Below are 15683 nucleotides of genomic sequence, written 5' to 3'. Positions count from 1 at the left end.
CTTAGGGCTCTTGTTGTGTTGATCGATGGCGCTCGCTGCGGCTTCCAGAGCTGGAGACTTGGATAATCTCTGCGTGCTGTTGAAGGTACTGGCAGATCGATTCGCAGATCGATAGAATTTGTGTGATTTCTAGGCCGGTGCCGATCCGAATGCGAGAGATAAACGAGGGAAGACTGCGCTTCACGAGGTGCTGCTGCTGATTTCGACGGCCGATCGATCGGATTTTCTTGCAGGCTTGCTCGCAAGGGCATGACAAATGCGTGGAGGCGCTCTTGAGAGCGGGAGCATTGGTATCGGCGCACAAGACAAATGGATTTACGCCTCTTCACTACGCCGCCGCTACTGGTCGAGCTTCGATCATCTCTATTCTTCTTGCCAGGTATGTGATTCCAATCTTTCTTTTCAGCCTCCTAGCTAGTTTATCTAGTTTTGGTTTCAGTGGAGCAAACGCTTGCGATCGCGATCACAAGGGCGAGCAAGCAATCCACCTCGCAGCTCGGGGTGGATTTGTTCCGGCAGTGGAAATTCTTCTCGCTCATGGTGCTTCTGGCAACGCAGCAAGTAACAATGGTCGCACCAGGTACTTTCAAGGTTCTCTTGGTGGTGGTTTTTCACGAAAGAAAAGAAACTCACCGTTTCTTGCTGGTGAAGGCTAGCAGTGTTCATACGGCGTCTCTCCATGGACACGAACTTGTTCTGCGGCTTCTCTTATCGTCCGGAGCTGATCCGGCAGCCTGCGACACTGGAGGCTCTCAACCCATTCATGATGCTGCTGCCGGTGGCCACGTCGGTTGCATGGAGCTCCTGACGCAATTTGGAGCGGATCCAAATGCCAGTGATTGCGCGGGCTGTACTCCTTTGCATCGGGGTTCATCCGCTGGCGAGGTTGACGCTGCTCGATGGCTACTTAAGGTATGAATCGAGAACTTCACAAAGAGCTTTTCTTCTCAATCTATATGTTTTTGGTTTTGTAGCAGAAGGGTGTTGATGCGAACTGTCGAGACAACATCGGATCGACTCCTTTGTACTGGGCTGCGAGCCGTGGACGTGCCGATGTTGTGGCTCTTTTGATCCGCGAAGGCAATGCTGATCCCTCCGCGCCAAATGCACACCGATCTCCACTTCATGTTGCGGCAGGCAAGCCTTTCTAACTTTCTATCCTCCATGAGTCATCAGTGTTGTGGATCCCCCCAGGCTGGAGGCATTTGAGCGTCTGCGATGAGCTACTCAAGGCCGGAGCTGATCCATTGGCAGTCGACAGGGAGGGACTCACTGTTCTTCAAGTTGCCAAGACTGACGACGTTGCGAAACTTCTTGACGAGGTATTCCTTCATTTTTGTCAAAGTTTTCCTATCGCAGTTCGGCAGGAACTGGTTGCGTCGAGATCTTGAGCGCCGACCTGTGCCTTTCCAGAGGAGCTTGTCTATTTGCTCACTCACGAAGTGGAGGGCTGAGAGTTTTAAGTCTGGACGACACCAATATGATCTGTGGGGCTTAAGTCTTCTCAGGTACGCAACGCAATATCTAGGCAAAGTGCGCCACCCATTGAGAAAAGTCAAACGCTTTTCAAGAGATCGAAGGAGCAAACGGGCAAAAGTCTTTACACAAGCCAATGATTTCTAAACAGGCTCTAACGATCGAAGAGACAAGGTTTTCTAAATGAGTAAATGGATGGAACGAAAGGCTGGCCTTTGCAATCCGACTAGAGATTAACAATTGTCTCATTTGCAACTCTATCAACTTAAATCTTTGTCCCGTCCCGCATGTAAAAAACAGGACACGCAAGCCCTAGAAATGATTCTTGGGTGAGCAACCAACGGTCGGCTCACTGACAGCTGTCAGGCGTCCCCACGTCAGAGGAACGGTCATAAAAGAATTTGACCACCGGTGATGACGGAATATGCTCCAACGGTTCCCTCAAGCTGGAGCTGAATATTCCCCTCGACATACTTCTAATTTTTATGTTCTCCGTGTGGCTCTCTGGCCGGCGCGTCTTTAGGCTAATTTTTGCTTTCTTCATTGCTTCGTCTTCCTTCTCGCGCTTTGATTGATGATCTTTTTGGCGCCTTCGCGTGTCCCGGGGGATTATCCGCCGCCGCGATTCTTGGCCACGGGAGGATAGGCGGAGCTGCCGCGATCGCGATCCAGGCGCAGGTTTTCTCTGGGGAAATCTCCATTCGCATTGCGATTCCGCAGGATGTCGACGAAAGATCTCGACAGGGAGCAAATGAGCTCCGCATCGGAAAAGAGGGCTTCCGTGTATGCGGGCTGGATCTACCATGTCGGGAGTAACTCCATGGGGTACCAGTTTTGCAATCCGCGGTACCTCGTGATCAAGGGGAAGTATGTGGAGATGTATAAGCGCGATCCCAATGATTTTCCCAGCAAGGTAGATGGATTGTATATTTTTTTGCTATAGAATTAACGTTTTTTGGTGGCCAGAAACCCATTAGAAGGGGCGTGGCTGGGAAATTTACAATGGTGAAGGAAATTGGGAGGCAGATTATCCATGGCCGGGTAAGCAAAGAAGCTTTCAAAGTTCGTCGGCTTGAAACTTCGTTGTGAAAACAGGTCCTTTATGTGCTTAAGATCTATAGTCGAGTTGACCATGGCAAACATGGTGAAGTAAGTTTTCTTTTCTCTTTTTCCACGTCTTGTGCGAGCTCGACTGAGTTCTTTCTTTCAGATTGCTTGCACCAGCGCTGAGGAAGTCGAAAAATGGATGTCAGCATTCCGTCACGCCAAAGAGGAGGTATGTCAAGAAGGTTCATCTGAATCTTTAGTTCATCGATGTGTTTTGAGCAGGCGGAGTATGTATCGAACAAGCTAAGCTTCATAAACAATGAGACCGAGTAAGCATTGATTGATGCTCTTCTACGATCTCTAATAGCGGAGGATTTTTTTCTCAGGTTTAACGTAAACGGGCCACGATACCACTCTAAATCGTATCTGAGCAAACTTATTTACATTGGACGAGGTAGCTTTTGTTGTTTTGAAAGGAATCAATCTCATCATGGTTTCTGTAGGTCCCGAGTCCTTGCTGCGCCGCCCCTCGATGGTCGCACAGGATCCTCTGCCAGCAGTTTCGTACACTAAGCAAGCTGGTGATGCTGTAGAGCAGACTGATTGGAGATGCTTTCGCACCGTAAACGGTACGTACAGGTCTTAACCAAATCATTTGTGGACGCCCTTAAAAAATGGATTCTTTCTGTCTCCAGGCTTGAGAATCTTTGAAGACGTCAAGGTAGGTTGTATACAACCGACTCTATCGAGAATGAACTGTTTTTTATTTTGCGTTTGTGCCGCAGTCCGAGAACGGGGCCATAATGAAATCTGTTGGCGTAGTCGAAGCAACGCCAGAAATGATATTCGAGATGATCATGACTCTGGATATTTCTTTGAGGCATCAGTAAGTCTTTGAATTCAATTGCTCTTTCTTTTAAGCCAAGTTGAACCTCCTTATCAGGTGGGACACCTTGACTGGGCAATTGGAGCTTGTGGAGCACATAGATGGGCATACGGACATTGTGTACGGGACGTTTGATCCTAAATACTTCAAGAGGTTGGTTTGTTTTTTTCCAAATCGTAAGTTGCAAAAACGTGTTTTTCTCGTTTTAAAGGTGGAGCAGCCTCTTTAGCTATAAAAGATATTATGTGTTCTCTCGCTATTGGCGTCGGCATCAGGACGGCTCTTACTGTATATATTTTTACCATCTGTCTATGCTAATTCTAATTGCTACGCGTGTTTTGCAGACATTACACAGATGGAAGTTTCTCACAAAGGGGCTCCTCGTAAGCCCGGGTACAGAAAAATCACACTTAATCGTAAGAAGAGATTTTCAGCTTTACTTGACATTCGTGTGGTTTCTTTAGCTGGAGTGTGGGAGATTACTCCCCTCCCATCGAAACCAGGAACTGGGACTCCAAGGTCCCTTGTCACCCAGATCATGGAGATTAAGTCTACCGGCTGGGGCCGCTGGAAGAAAAGCCACTACTCCAAGTTCCACGCGACGGTTCCATATGCAATGCTATGTCGCACGGCAGGTTTGTCTAAATACATGTTGGCAGCTCATCATCGTTGTTTTTTCTGCAGGATTAAGAGAGTACTTCTCCGCAGAAGCCCTGCAAGGGGTAGAAGAGCGCCTGGTTACAAAGAGCATCGTTAACCACGATGAATCTACTTGCGAGACAACAAGACTTTCGCAGGTTGAAACCAACGAAGAGTTTTATGACGCTATTACGGCAGGAGATCCAGCCGATGAGGACGACGATGACAGTGAAGAAGAGGAGAAGAAACCGCTGAATAAGGTCCGCATCACCAGACGCAAGAAATATAGGATTACTTTACCACATTGAAGGCCTTCTATATGCCTGCTGTCATCTTTCGTGCAGGTGCGAATGCTGGTCATGTGATGCATTTCATATTCTTGCTTTCTCTTTTGGATTTTCATAATCTTTTGGTTGGAAGTTTCTGATCTGCTGGTGATGTGTAGACAGGATCACACAAGCTTCGAAGGGTTACGTGGGGAGTCATGCTGTTATCTAAACGGCCTCCAGGTTTGAAGCTAGGCTATACTTCAAAGCTTTCCGGATTACTTACTGAGGTTTCAGCTCCCGGGGACAATGGAGAACTTATGTTGGGCTGCTCAGCCATGGAAATAAATATGAAGCTCTTCAAGAGCACTCTTCGCCATCAAAGTTCTGAAAAAGATCAAAACTGCTGGTGCGATCCTGGTGGTCAAGGATTTATGGTTAGAGGGAAGACGTACATGAAAGATTACTTGAAGGTCCGGTTCTTGTATCGTTTTTAGTCACTCACTCACACTACTTTCAGGTGCCTGGAGGAGATCCTCTTTTAAAACTTCTAACAGTCGACTGGCTAAAGTCAGACGATAAGATTGGTGCAATTGCAAAGCATCCGGCGTCTATTGTCCAGGTTTGTTTGATGCTCATTTTTCTTGGGTTCCAATTTATACTCTTGTTCTTTTGTCAGACCCCGGCCGGGAAAGCATTGCCATTCATCTTTGTAGTTAATCTACAGGTATTTCTGCTTTTAGGTGGCAGTTTTTTTCTGCCTAACCGAAAGGAGCATTTTATGAGCAGGTTCCGGCTAAACCGAACTACAGCCTTGTGTTCTATTATGCTGCCGACAGACCAATTCGGCCCGGTTCTCTCCTGGATAAATTTGCGAACGGAGACGACGCATTCAGAAATGCACGGTTCAAACTGATTCCTAGCATTGTAGAGGTAAAATAACACTAGTTAACGTTTTGGTTTTGTTCACATCTTGTATCTATACAGGGGTATTGGGTTGTGAAGCGAGCCGTGGGTACAAAGGCCTGCTTGCTTGGACGAGCCGTGACTTGTCATTACATCCGCGAAGACAATTATTTTGAGGTAAGGATTCATACCAATGCTGCTGAAAACTCATTGGTACTCTGCCAGATTGACGTAGACATAGGATCATCGTCTGTTGCGCGAGGAGTGATTGGATTGGTTCTGGGTTACGTGACAAACATCGTTGTGGATCTTGCTGTCTTGATTGAGGTATGTGAAAGAGAGAGCATACTCTGGAATGGAGATTAATATCTTCTTCGTTCCAGGCCAAAGAAGAGAGTGAACTGCCGGAGTATCTCTTGGGCACAACAAGGATAAACCGCATTGTGCCAGAGGATGCCGAGGCGTACGAGGGGTGGCGACAACACCCTTAAATCTTTGTTCAAGGCAGTCACTACCCATGTGACAAAAAAGCATGGTCTGTGGATACAAAATTTTGGTAGACACGACACGACTTGGTCTTGTGCATAATTCTATGCGGTTTGTAAAGAATTCATTTAGAAAGTCTTTTACACGTTTGTTCCGGAAAGGTGGCAAGGCTAGCTCTGCATAACCCTCCGCTGGAATTCGATTGGATGACAATGGCTCTGTTGAGCACTAAATAAGTTAGTCCAGTCGTCAAATAGAATTTACCTAAACCCACCTAGTATTAATATAGCCGATCTGTTTGCAAGAATGTGTGCCATTGTCTCGTCTTGTCGCACCTATCATCTCTACCAGTGTTTCAATCCTAGAATTGTGTTGAGCGCAAGAAGAGTTTTGAGATCGTCTTGTTCGTTTATCAACGAACAGTAATATGCTGGTATCCTGCTAAACGCAATTACAGTCAGTTATATCCTCTAGAAACCGATCCCACCTTCCTACCATAAAACCATGAGGTAGAATCAGCTACAGATTCGCTCAGATAGTTTCTTACCTCTTCCCAGTTGCCAAGTAGTATCTCCTTGTTACCTGCATTCACAGCATCTTGTGACATCAACACCTGAATTTCTCCTATCATCAGACATAACTACAATCAAACTAGGAGAAAATAAAATTTAACCTGCCCATACGTGATCAAAATGGTAGGTTTTTTCGGAGTAATGACCTCCATGCTGCAAGCAGACAAAGCGTCAGAGAGAAAGAAACAAACAAAGATCATCCGATCAGCCGAAAACTTAGAGCATCGTATTCCAAGGGATATTTCTCACTTCCCAAGCTCACCAAAACTAAAAAGGGGAAGCACTTGCCATGGCTATACATATTGACTATCTTCAAACCTGCTACTCGCTCGAACAGGCTTAATGCTGACATTGTAAATCAAATCAACAGTCACAAGAGGCGAACCAAATTACTGCTTAGTACCTGCTCAAAAAAGTGGCTGCAGAAATAGTAGCCCGCTTTGCCAGAGTCCAAAGAGTCGTGGCAAATGAAGCTTAACTTGAGAGTCCATCCCTTCTTTAAGAGGTGTGGCTAGATCCTCCTCGGTTGCATCATCGAATGATGCCGACACCACCGCAGCACCTTCAACTGTCTTTCTGCTCTGCTGGAGGGCGCAAATCCCACGTTCAAGCTGCACCATTTTATATAAAAGCTTGTTGCTTTTCGAAAAGCTGAGGAAAAGAACAAGTTACTACAAATCAAAACAGAGAACTCAGTTACCTTGGCAGAGTCGGATATTCAAATTTTCCGGGTGCAGCTTCCGGCTTCTTGTCACCTCAACAAGGAAAAAGCGAACATCATCCTCACTGACAATGTAAAACGAAAAAAGGTAATCAGCCAGAAAGAGTTTCATAGTTTATTACCTTTGACCCACAAGGTGAAAATTTAGATCGGCTTCAGACACTTTTCTCTTGATGTGGTTCCCTTTGCTGTCCTTTCCTTTCAAGCATTTTAGACCCAGCCTTTCAATCTCGATCGAAGAAGAGTACACAAACTTTGCAGATCTGATTGGGTGTACGATGCTGTAATGAAACAAAAAACAATTAATCAACACTTTCAAAAGCAAGATTTTTTTACCTTAGTGCTGGAAACTTTTGAAGTATAAAAGGTGATAGATTCACCTTTGTTGCAAACTTGGACACAGAGAGCAAATCAATCCTGCCTAGGAGGTCTTGCTTTTGCATACCAAGAACGTATGCTCTTGATATAGTCATGAGTTTCCCACGATGATCCAGAAGGAGATTTTGAGTAAATACCTTGCCAACAAAAATTTTAAAAAGAGTAAAAAGGAAAAAACAACTTACATCGTGCCTATTGCGAGGCATGGGAGAAATGACAGCCTGCTCGGATGCTGGAGACTCAGGTAGCCAAAGTGATTCCTGCCTGCAGAGAAGAAACAAAGCACGAATCAATGAATGGAACAAAAGCTTAGTTCAAAATTTCTGATGTTGCAGGAAACTCTGGCAGAACTAATGGCTGCAAGCATCACAAAAAATCAACATCACCAGAAACTCCAAAACTCACCCCTCTTTTTTTTTTAGCAATTTTCACAAGCTTCATGTTTTCACATGGAAGACCATCTGCACTTTATTTTCGAGTGTCTGCTTCCTGTTTGATAGCTTCATCAAGAACATATAATACAAGAACTGCTTTGCACAGGCTTTGGTGCCCGGATCCTACACAAGAACTTGCAGCACTATAAAATTATTATATATTATTGTTTGTAGTTTTTCTATTATTATAATTCTGTTCCCAATTGTAAAAGTCTAGTAAAATCAGAATGAGAAAATGGCGCCTGTTCCGAGTGTGACCAACACCATGGTCACCCTTCATCGAATCCACTCTGGAATTGAGGTGCTTATGATGTTTATGTGTGCGCCTTGCCACCACTTCAGATTAAATTCCACGTTAGGCACGAGAATGCATTGGATTGGATTAAGCTTCAAAAATAAAAATGAAATCATTTGTGTTTTGATTCAATCTACAGTAATGCTTTCAGTGTATTATCAAATGGAAAGCCTTTGACAAAATTCTTGCTTGCTAACCTGCTAGGATTTTGCCATTTGTACAATGATTTCCTTTCTTGAATTTTCGGAAAGCAAGAGTTTAATTTAAAGTTAATATTTTAGAAGCTAACTCGTACGAATTATTCAGATTAATCCTTGCTTTTCGGGAGAGCTGGAGATTGTCGCATTCCTGTAGCTCTGGCAACCACACAAAAAAAAAAACTTGGAAAAGAAGGAAGAACGTACATGGAGAAATAGAAAACGAAGCACCAGCAGTTGCTTGTTGCTCTCAGAAGTTGCGGTTGCCATATTCTTTGAAAATTGCTTCCTCGTAATATTAGCATCAGGAAATTCTATGAGAAGAGAAATAGGAAGAAGAAAAGGAAAAAATCTTGACAAAGTTTACCAGTTTAACGACAGCTCAACCATTTCAGTTCCGCTAGAGCATTCGCATCAGGAACCCCGAGAATGCATAAAATCTTTCCCGGCACGACAATAAATGCTGCAAATCAACCAGAATGAAGTATGGAACACGCTATAGAAAACCACAAAAAAACTCTGACCTCTCCCGGTGTTCTCGCGCTCCGCTGAAAACTTTGTCCTCCAAAGCCTGCTGCTCACGCAAAGATTGTCAGCAACAAAGAAATTCTTTCGAAGAACACAAGAATAACCTCAATGGTGCGACTGCCGGTGTAAACTTAAAGAACCGTTTTGTTGCGAGGGGCCAAAGCCTGCGTTTTCCAAGTTGTGGTGGATGGTACTCCTGTGCAATGTCTGTTAAGGCCGGAAGGAGATTAACTAGGCCAAAACTCGAGCATACCAAAGATGGTGTTCATCGTGCTTCCAGAAGGTCTCCCCGAGAATGCCGACATATTTGTCTGAAAAGAGGAAGAACACTGCAATAACAAGAGGAACTTTGTGACAAACCAAATATATTTTCCAGGCAGAAGAGCATTTACCGTCAGCTTGATCCGATTCGCGTTTCTATACGAGCAAATTTTCCCCAGCTGCGAGCCACCGGATCACACGTTTAAATCCCAAGAGCAAAAGAAAGTGCTCTCGTGCGCGCTCGTGTCAGTACCTTGCTTTTGAAAAGCTCGAGGGGGGAAAAGCCTTGATCAAACCAATGTCCTCCTTGGATAGCTCAAGATTCGAGCGCTTCAAGGCTCTCTTCCTTTCTGCGAGGATCGAGAGAATCAACGAGGAAAAAGAGAAAGAAAGAGATTTACCAAGTAGCCCTAAACTTCGCTTTTGTGACACGTGTAAACCCCTAAGGTTTTTAGGGTTCTACGAGTTTTTTGTCTCTCGATTTTTGTTACTGATCGATCATGGGGAGTGGAAGATCGCCATGCTCGCTTGCTTAGGTATGGAAGTTTTTCTTCGTCTTTTCTCACCTAGAGGTTCTCGGTACAGATTGATTGAATGAATGGAGCTATGAGATCCTGTGTGTCTATTCCAAGCCAGGGTTGTTCTTGGAATCCCTTGCCTATCTCTACGATCCACCTCTGGTCGATTCGATCAAACCTGGAAAATTTTGGGAGCTAGAGGCCCGATGAGGCTAGGGTTATGTGCCGGTCCACCGCATCTATCAGCTTCGTTGCCACTTGACCCGCAAAGGTAGATGTTCCTTCCATTATCTGCAAGAACAAACAAGGAAGCTTAGTTCGTTTCTTTCCAAAGATATCGCGCAGGTCGATCGATCGACCAAGAACGAAAAGATGGAAACTTGCGAGACGAGCGAGAGCTGGAAGATCACTGGCCTACCTTGGTGTTGAACATGAAAATGTGGTGCTCGCCAATGCTGGCTCCATTGGCATGGAGCAAATCGAGGTGGAGCTCGTTCAAGCTCCTCAGCACCGCCAGGAGCACGTAGTTCCGCCGCCTCCGCTGGGTGAGCTTGATGTTTACTTCGTCGTCCACGATCCTGACGTCGATTTGCGTTCCCATCTGTGACGTTCTTTGCAGCCAGGAGCTCCGGAGCTGCGAGCCATCGCCCAGGAAAGTTGTCTCCTTGGACACTCGCGTCCCTCCCGGCTGGATTGCGGAGCTGCTCTCCATGTCCGTGGCACCACCACCCTCGGAAGGATTGTCCGGCGACGCCTTGCAGCGCCTCTTGTTGGATCCACGCCGCTTCTCCTCGACTAGCAGCTGCAACTCCTGGACGGTTCTCTTGAGCTCCTTGACATACTCGATGGCGTCCGCGACGATGGAAGCTCTATCAGCCTGCGAAGGTTAGTTGGGTGAGAAGTGAGAATAGATCGATCGACGAAGAGGAAAAAATGAAGCGAAAAAGGAATGCAGCACAGGATAATGGATCGATCGACAAGAGGAAAAAAAGAAGCAAAAAGAAAGGGAAATGCAGCACAGGAAAAGTTCTATATGCAAGGGTGGCCAGGCTGAAGATGAGAACCTTTGAGGGGTTGGGGACCAAGGATCTCAATGTCTGATACTTCTCGTTGAGATACTCACGCCGCTGCCGCTCCGTCGCGAAGTGATTGATGCCTCGGTTCTCGGCTCCTTTGCCGAAAGTGAAGTCCCTCTTCTCGAACAGGCTCGGGAAGAGGCGGCCCTCTTCGTGGCCGCCGCTGGTATCCCGGTCTTCCAAGTCGAGCAAGCCGGGAGGACGCATTATACCGGACTTTGAGCTCAGGTGGTGGTCGGAAGCATGAGGCAAGGTGTGAAGCAAATGCCTGAAGGAAGGCTGTGGAAGCAATTGCTGGCCGTGGACATGAGAAGAGTCGCCAATCTCTGCTGCGGTGGTGAAGGACGACAAGGCTCCTGGATGGCTCAGCTTCTTGGAGCTGACGGAGTTGAATGGCCCGGAGATGGTTCCTCCCGGCAGCGACGATGAGGCACAGCGTGGAAGCTGGAGGAGGCTCAGGAGCTCCGACTCTCTCCGGAACTTTGGTGGAGTGGAGTTGCCGAAGAAGTTTTGCTGCTGGACTTGGATGTGCTGCTGCTGCATAAGCATCTCCTGGAGGACATGGACGTTTTCTTCCCAGGTGGTGGCGGTGGCGGTGGAGGAGGCAGCGGTGGTGGTGGAGGACTGCTGCTGGCTGTTTGCTGGCTGCTGCTGCTGCAACATGTCGTGGAGAAGCTGGCCATTGTCATCCAATTCGAATTCCACCGAAGGGACGTGCAGCTCCGAGCTAAGTTGCGGAGCGTCGCTGTGGATTTCTCCCAGCGCCAGATTCGAGGCCTCGAGTTGCTTCTCGAGCGTGTCTGTGAGATCCAGCAAACCGGTGCCATTGTCCGAATCCAGGCCCCCCTCCAGCGTGAAACTCTCCGAGGAGCGAGCAAAGTAGTTGTGATCCTCGTAAAGCGTGGTAGCCCCAAAATGCTGCATTATGATCCTTCGCCTGGGCAGGAGACAACGAGTAGAGAAGGATGTGTCAACGAGTGGAGAAGAAGAACAAGAACAAGAACAAGGTGCTGGAGGCATGGTGAGAACAAATTTTGTTTTTCCACAGTACCTTGTTTCTGATGTTTTCTCTGCTGCCTAGTTCATCTTGACGACGACAAAGTAGCGGACAAGAACGTTGTCACCTCCGCTCCTGGTTCGCTGGTATGAACACCTCCCTGGAGGAAAGAAGGCGACGAAGAAGAAGAAGACAACGAGACCTTCAACAATATATAGCGACCGAGGCCGCTCCGTTCCGTTTCCCTCTTCTGTTCCGGTGCACGGTAGCAACGAACTCGGTTGCACGCAAACCAGTACTCGGAGTACCTCGGCTCATCTCGTTTTCTTCCACTTCATTCCAGCTCTGTTCTTTATTCCCTGCGAGTGAGGTGAGCTTCAAGGTGGGAAAGCGTCGGCGTTTAAGTTTGTCTTCTTTTTGTCTTTCCTTTTTCCTGTTTTTTTCTTTTCTTTTCTTTCTTTCTTTTGTGCCTCTCTACTGACGGATGATATCGTAATTGTCCAGGCTCCAGCACCAGCAGGGTTACAACTCTTGGACAGTAGAGGGAAGACCATGCACATAGGAGACTATCGTCCCCGCTATGTGCTGGCTTTCTGGGAGGCACGGAGCGAGGACCGGCTGGTACAGTAAATGTCCCAGCCCCTGACATACCTTACGAAGTTAAAACGACGAACGCATACGAGAGGTACGTCATACATCCGTCATGCTTTACTCTTGTGCTTTGAGAATTTGTGCCTCGCCTCATACATCCGTCGTGCTTAAGTTGTGGTGCTTAGAGATTTTTGTGCTTGTGACATGGAGACGCCTTCTTTTGCATCTCTGTTTGCTTGTCTTTTGCTTGTGCTTCTTGTTTAGTTGAACCAGGCTTTGTGCTTGGCAGGACAGAATCCGATTCCCGTTTCTTGGCCTGGGTCAAAAATTAATCGGCTGGCATCTTTACTGCTGCCGAGCAAAGCTAAGTGGTTTTTTTCGTTTAGCAGTTTGCATGGTATTTTAGTTTTCTCGATTCGCATCGACTCTTTTCGCCGGGCTGCTGATTTCAGTCAGTGTTGCGAGAAAATTCTCCTTAAGTTAGACGTTTCTGTCCCCGCACTTGCAAGCCGTCATATGATCTGAATAGAACCGTATGTGTCTGTCGTCCCCCCGTTGCTTACGTCTCTTGATTTCAAGGGAATTTTTTTTTTCCAAGGCTCGCGAAACCGTGTCTACAGAGCTTCGCTTTTGGATGCTTCCGCATTGAGCCAGCACCACCATCATTTTCTAAAGGGGCACCTATCATGTGAACTCTTTGTCATTTCTTGCTCGCCAAGCCTATGTTTGGTGTGATGTGCAGCGGGTACTCAAACTCTGCCTGCCAAAGCTTGCGTGCTTATCTTTGATAGTTAACTAATCCCCCTCTCACTCTCCCTCCTTGCAGGCAGTAAGGCCATCTTCGTTGCTGTGCCGGCATGCAAATTAAAGCTCATCTCGTCCCCGCAAGCTCTCTACATCCCAGTACTCGCGAACGATTATGAACTGGCATCATGGTCTTCCACCAAACTCGTCCAACATGAGTAGCCGGAGGGGAACAGTATACTTGAAGAAAGGAGGGGGAATATATATATGCCCAAAGCATATATATATCATTCCCAGTCCTCTCGCCAGTCTACGACTTCGACTGGCAACTACAACAAAGGAAAGACAAAATTTTGGCGAGAAGAAAACAGAGGAAAGTAAAAGGTGGGGGGAGGCACAGATTAAACTGGAGCATCGCAGAATCAAAACAGGAACAACACCTATCACTTTCCGGGGGGAGGCATTGGAATTTTGGTAGGTGGCAGCGTCGCCATCGCGAAATCATTGGAAGGGATGAAGATATGGATCTCTAGTCAAGGCGCTGGGAGGGGTATCTTATACACTTTCATCAGTTTTTGGGAGGAGGAGGACGAGAAGGGGTCAAAGTTGGTTCCAACGCGCTTGGGATGAGGCCGGGCTTTACCATTTAAAAATGCCAGGCTTTTGCACGGTTGTGCTTCCGGAGTACAGAGATTCAAAGAAGGCCGAAGGCTCCGAAAAAAGAGAGTTTTTTCTTCTCCTCTTCCTGTATACCCGGTATGTGTTTCTTTCTCTCCTTCTTTAAATTTTTTTCTTGCGATGTACACTCACAAGAATTTGTAGATCGATCTGGAGCGCATCTAACACTCGAAAGTCATGGGCCGAAGAGAGCTCTCTCTGCCAATCCGAATGCTATAAGCAGTGTGGCGGACTTTGCTTGTAAGGTATGTTGTGGATCATTTGCTTCTTTCGCTGGAATTTATTGTGTTGCTCCCGGCAGCGTCGTGAATCGTGATTGATTGGTTTCTCGTGATGCTCTTGCCAGGTTTGTTTCGGGGAGTTTTATTTCGTTTCGCCCCCGCCATTGCGCTTGTTTCCATCACCCATGGAATGATTGTCCATAATTGGTTTCGTTAGATTGACTCACACAATGTGGGTGGCCTTTCATTCCTGGGCAAGTTTTGGTGTCGCCATTAAGGTTGATGTTCTTCTAACATCGCTTTATCTGTTCTTCTTTTCCGGCTTTGATTTGCCTTTCTTTTGCAGGCTCGCGCGCTCGCTCGAGCATAAATCCGGCATGAAAAAACGAAAGCGGGGGTGGGAATATCCCCGCTTTCCTGCATGCCGGACATCGCGATGTGTAACAAACCCACGGCCGTACGAGTTGGGGACCACTTTTGTACGGCTGGGCGCGGCACATCCAACGGCTCTGTTTGAATTTGACGACGGTCAGCTGGATATTCCGCCTGGCTTGCGACTTTTAGGGTTTTAGACCGCTGCCCGGCGATGGATGCAGTGGATGGAGCTAGCTGATAGCGGTAGCGCTTCCAGGCTAGATCTCTTTCTCAGTTCTTCCTTTTTCTTCTCGTTCTTTCTGACAGGCGAGCGCTTGGAATATTTATTGGAACACATGAAGTCTCTGGCCAACGATGAAGGAGCAATTGTACATCCTGGAATGCCAGACGTAAGTAACTCAGTGATCAGGATCCATGATTCGCTTGACTTCTTTTCTTAGGAGCCGAAGCAATTCACTGCAGTGGCTGCTCGTTCCAAAGACGGAGAAGAGTCGTTTGAAAGAAATCCGATCAATCGGTCATGAAGTAGTTGTTGCATTGAATGGCAGCTTTGTCAACTCTGGGACAAACGAAGAGAAAAGAGGGAGACTGTGCTACTCGGTTGACTTGTGTGCGTATCTAATTCCCGGAGCTTGCATTTCTGCGAGGGGGACTTTTACTCCGCTACGATATTCTCAACGTGTGTGCCTCACCTTGTTGAGCTAGTCCATGACGCCAGTCCGACTGTTTCTAGTTTTCGAGATTTTTTGCGATTTCTTTCGTGTTTATGTTGATGTCTCACTGTCAGGGACGAGAAATCAGAGGCTTCCTACACGACTTACGATTTTTGTGCTGTGCTGAGGATCACCAGGTTCGCTCTTTACAACATATAACTCTGCTTTGACTTCCTTCTTTAGTTTTTGTCTCTTTTCTTGCGATGGACTTCACGACACGGATTGATGTCGAGGTCAGAGCAAGTATTCTAGTTTTCTAAAAGCTTCTCAGGCTTCTTTGCTTTTCGTTTTCCGTGCTGCAGTTATCAGGAGGGAAGACTATGGCAACGGCACTCTCTTTTTTCTATACTCAGATCGTAACATCAACGCTTTTTAAGGTTCTTTGACAGGGATGGAGATGCTTTAGTTTTGACAAGAGCATTTGACTTGCAGCTAATGTGAATGGTTTGTGTTCACTTGGAAAGCATAGTGACGGCGACCAAACAAGTTTTCTACAATGGCAATGCAATTCCTTGACGTGCCCAGCAGTTCCACTTAAGATGCTGACCAACTGAATTAGTCCTCGTTTCATGGCAGGGAATCAATTCTGGCTGGTAAATCATGGCATTTTAACTTGTGGCATTTTTGCAGATATACTGTTTTGGCAAGACCAAACCAAGAATTTGTCTGAGAAAAAAG

The 15683-nt window shown here is 46.6% G+C and overlaps 3 protein-coding genes and 3 long non-coding RNA genes across 10 annotated transcripts; 5 read left to right on the top strand and 1 right to left on the bottom strand.

Moving 5' to 3' along the window:
* The first annotated feature begins 9 nt into the window (after positions 1-9).
* LOC9660091 (serine/threonine-protein phosphatase 6 regulatory ankyrin repeat subunit A) lies at positions 10-1734 on the top strand. Of its 4 annotated transcripts, XR_002992324.1 has the most exons (9): positions 10-85; positions 134-187; positions 234-379; positions 428-580; positions 660-912; positions 975-1137; positions 1195-1322; positions 1368-1508; positions 1572-1734. XR_002992324.1 is itself a non-coding variant. In XM_002969406.2 (8 exons), the coding sequence occupies exons 1-8, from the start codon at positions 26-28 to the stop codon at positions 1389-1391; spliced, it is 969 nt and encodes a 322-aa protein (XP_002969452.2). In that variant the 5' UTR covers positions 10-25; the 3' UTR covers positions 1392-1734. The 4 variants fall into 4 exon arrangements, 3 of the variants coding, with proteins under 3 accessions (XP_002969452.2, XP_024530259.1, XP_024530258.1); XM_002969406.2 differs by having other exon boundaries at positions 440-580; positions 1368-1734; XM_024674491.1 differs by having other exon boundaries at positions 978-1137; positions 1368-1734.
* A 230-nt stretch (positions 1735-1964) lies between these two features.
* On the top strand, positions 1965-5866 carry LOC9659201 (protein ENHANCED DISEASE RESISTANCE 2). Its single transcript, XM_024674422.1, has 22 exons — positions 1965-2389; positions 2443-2517; positions 2572-2625; positions 2687-2752; positions 2806-2852; positions 2910-2977; positions 3027-3152; positions 3219-3244; positions 3309-3409; positions 3467-3562; positions 3621-3697; positions 3754-3825; positions 3874-4044; positions 4094-4308; positions 4494-4557; positions 4612-4787; positions 4835-4936; positions 4994-5041; positions 5104-5247; positions 5302-5397; positions 5446-5547; positions 5604-5866. The coding sequence occupies exons 1-22, from the start codon at positions 2198-2200 to the stop codon at positions 5709-5711; spliced, it is 2226 nt and encodes a 741-aa protein (XP_024530190.1). The 5' UTR covers positions 1965-2197; the 3' UTR covers positions 5712-5866.
* Positions 5867-9774: 3908 nt separating this feature from the next.
* LOC9660090 (transcription factor EAT1) lies at positions 9775-11844 on the bottom strand. Its single transcript, XM_024674391.1, has 4 exons — positions 11738-11844; positions 10675-11623; positions 10029-10487; positions 9775-9901 (listed from the first exon to the last, which is right to left on the bottom strand). The coding sequence occupies exons 2-4, from the start codon at positions 11608-11610 to the stop codon at positions 9806-9808; spliced, it is 1491 nt and encodes a 496-aa protein (XP_024530159.1). The 5' UTR covers positions 11611-11623; positions 11738-11844; the 3' UTR covers positions 9775-9805.
* A 1471-nt stretch (positions 11845-13315) lies between these two features.
* On the top strand, positions 13316-14476 carry LOC9659200. 2 transcript variants are annotated; one of them, XR_002992307.1, is made up of 4 exons: positions 13316-13774; positions 13841-13941; positions 14043-14195; positions 14264-14476. It is a non-coding gene; the product is annotated as an uncharacterized LOC9659200 (long non-coding RNA). The 2 variants fall into 2 exon arrangements; XR_002992308.1 differs by lacking the exon at positions 14264-14476 and having other exon boundaries at positions 14043-14227.
* Positions 14477-14587: 111 nt separating this feature from the next.
* On the top strand, positions 14588-14888 carry LOC112346152. The gene is made up of 2 exons (XR_002992309.1): positions 14588-14681; positions 14733-14888. It is a non-coding gene; the product is annotated as an uncharacterized LOC112346152 (long non-coding RNA).
* Positions 14889-15194: 306 nt separating this feature from the next.
* Positions 15195-15683, top strand: LOC112346153. Its single transcript, XR_002992310.1, has 2 exons — positions 15195-15382; positions 15438-15683. It is a non-coding gene; the product is annotated as an uncharacterized LOC112346153 (long non-coding RNA).

This window comes from Selaginella moellendorffii, unplaced genomic scaffold (genome assembly GCF_000143415.4).
Source record: "Selaginella moellendorffii unplaced genomic scaffold, v1.0 SELMOscaffold_12, whole genome shotgun sequence".
NCBI classification, from domain to species: domain Eukaryota; kingdom Viridiplantae; phylum Streptophyta; class Lycopodiopsida; order Selaginellales; family Selaginellaceae; genus Selaginella; species Selaginella moellendorffii.
Note: the sequence above shows the minus strand (reverse complement) of the source record. Positions and strands in the feature narration are given on the sequence as shown.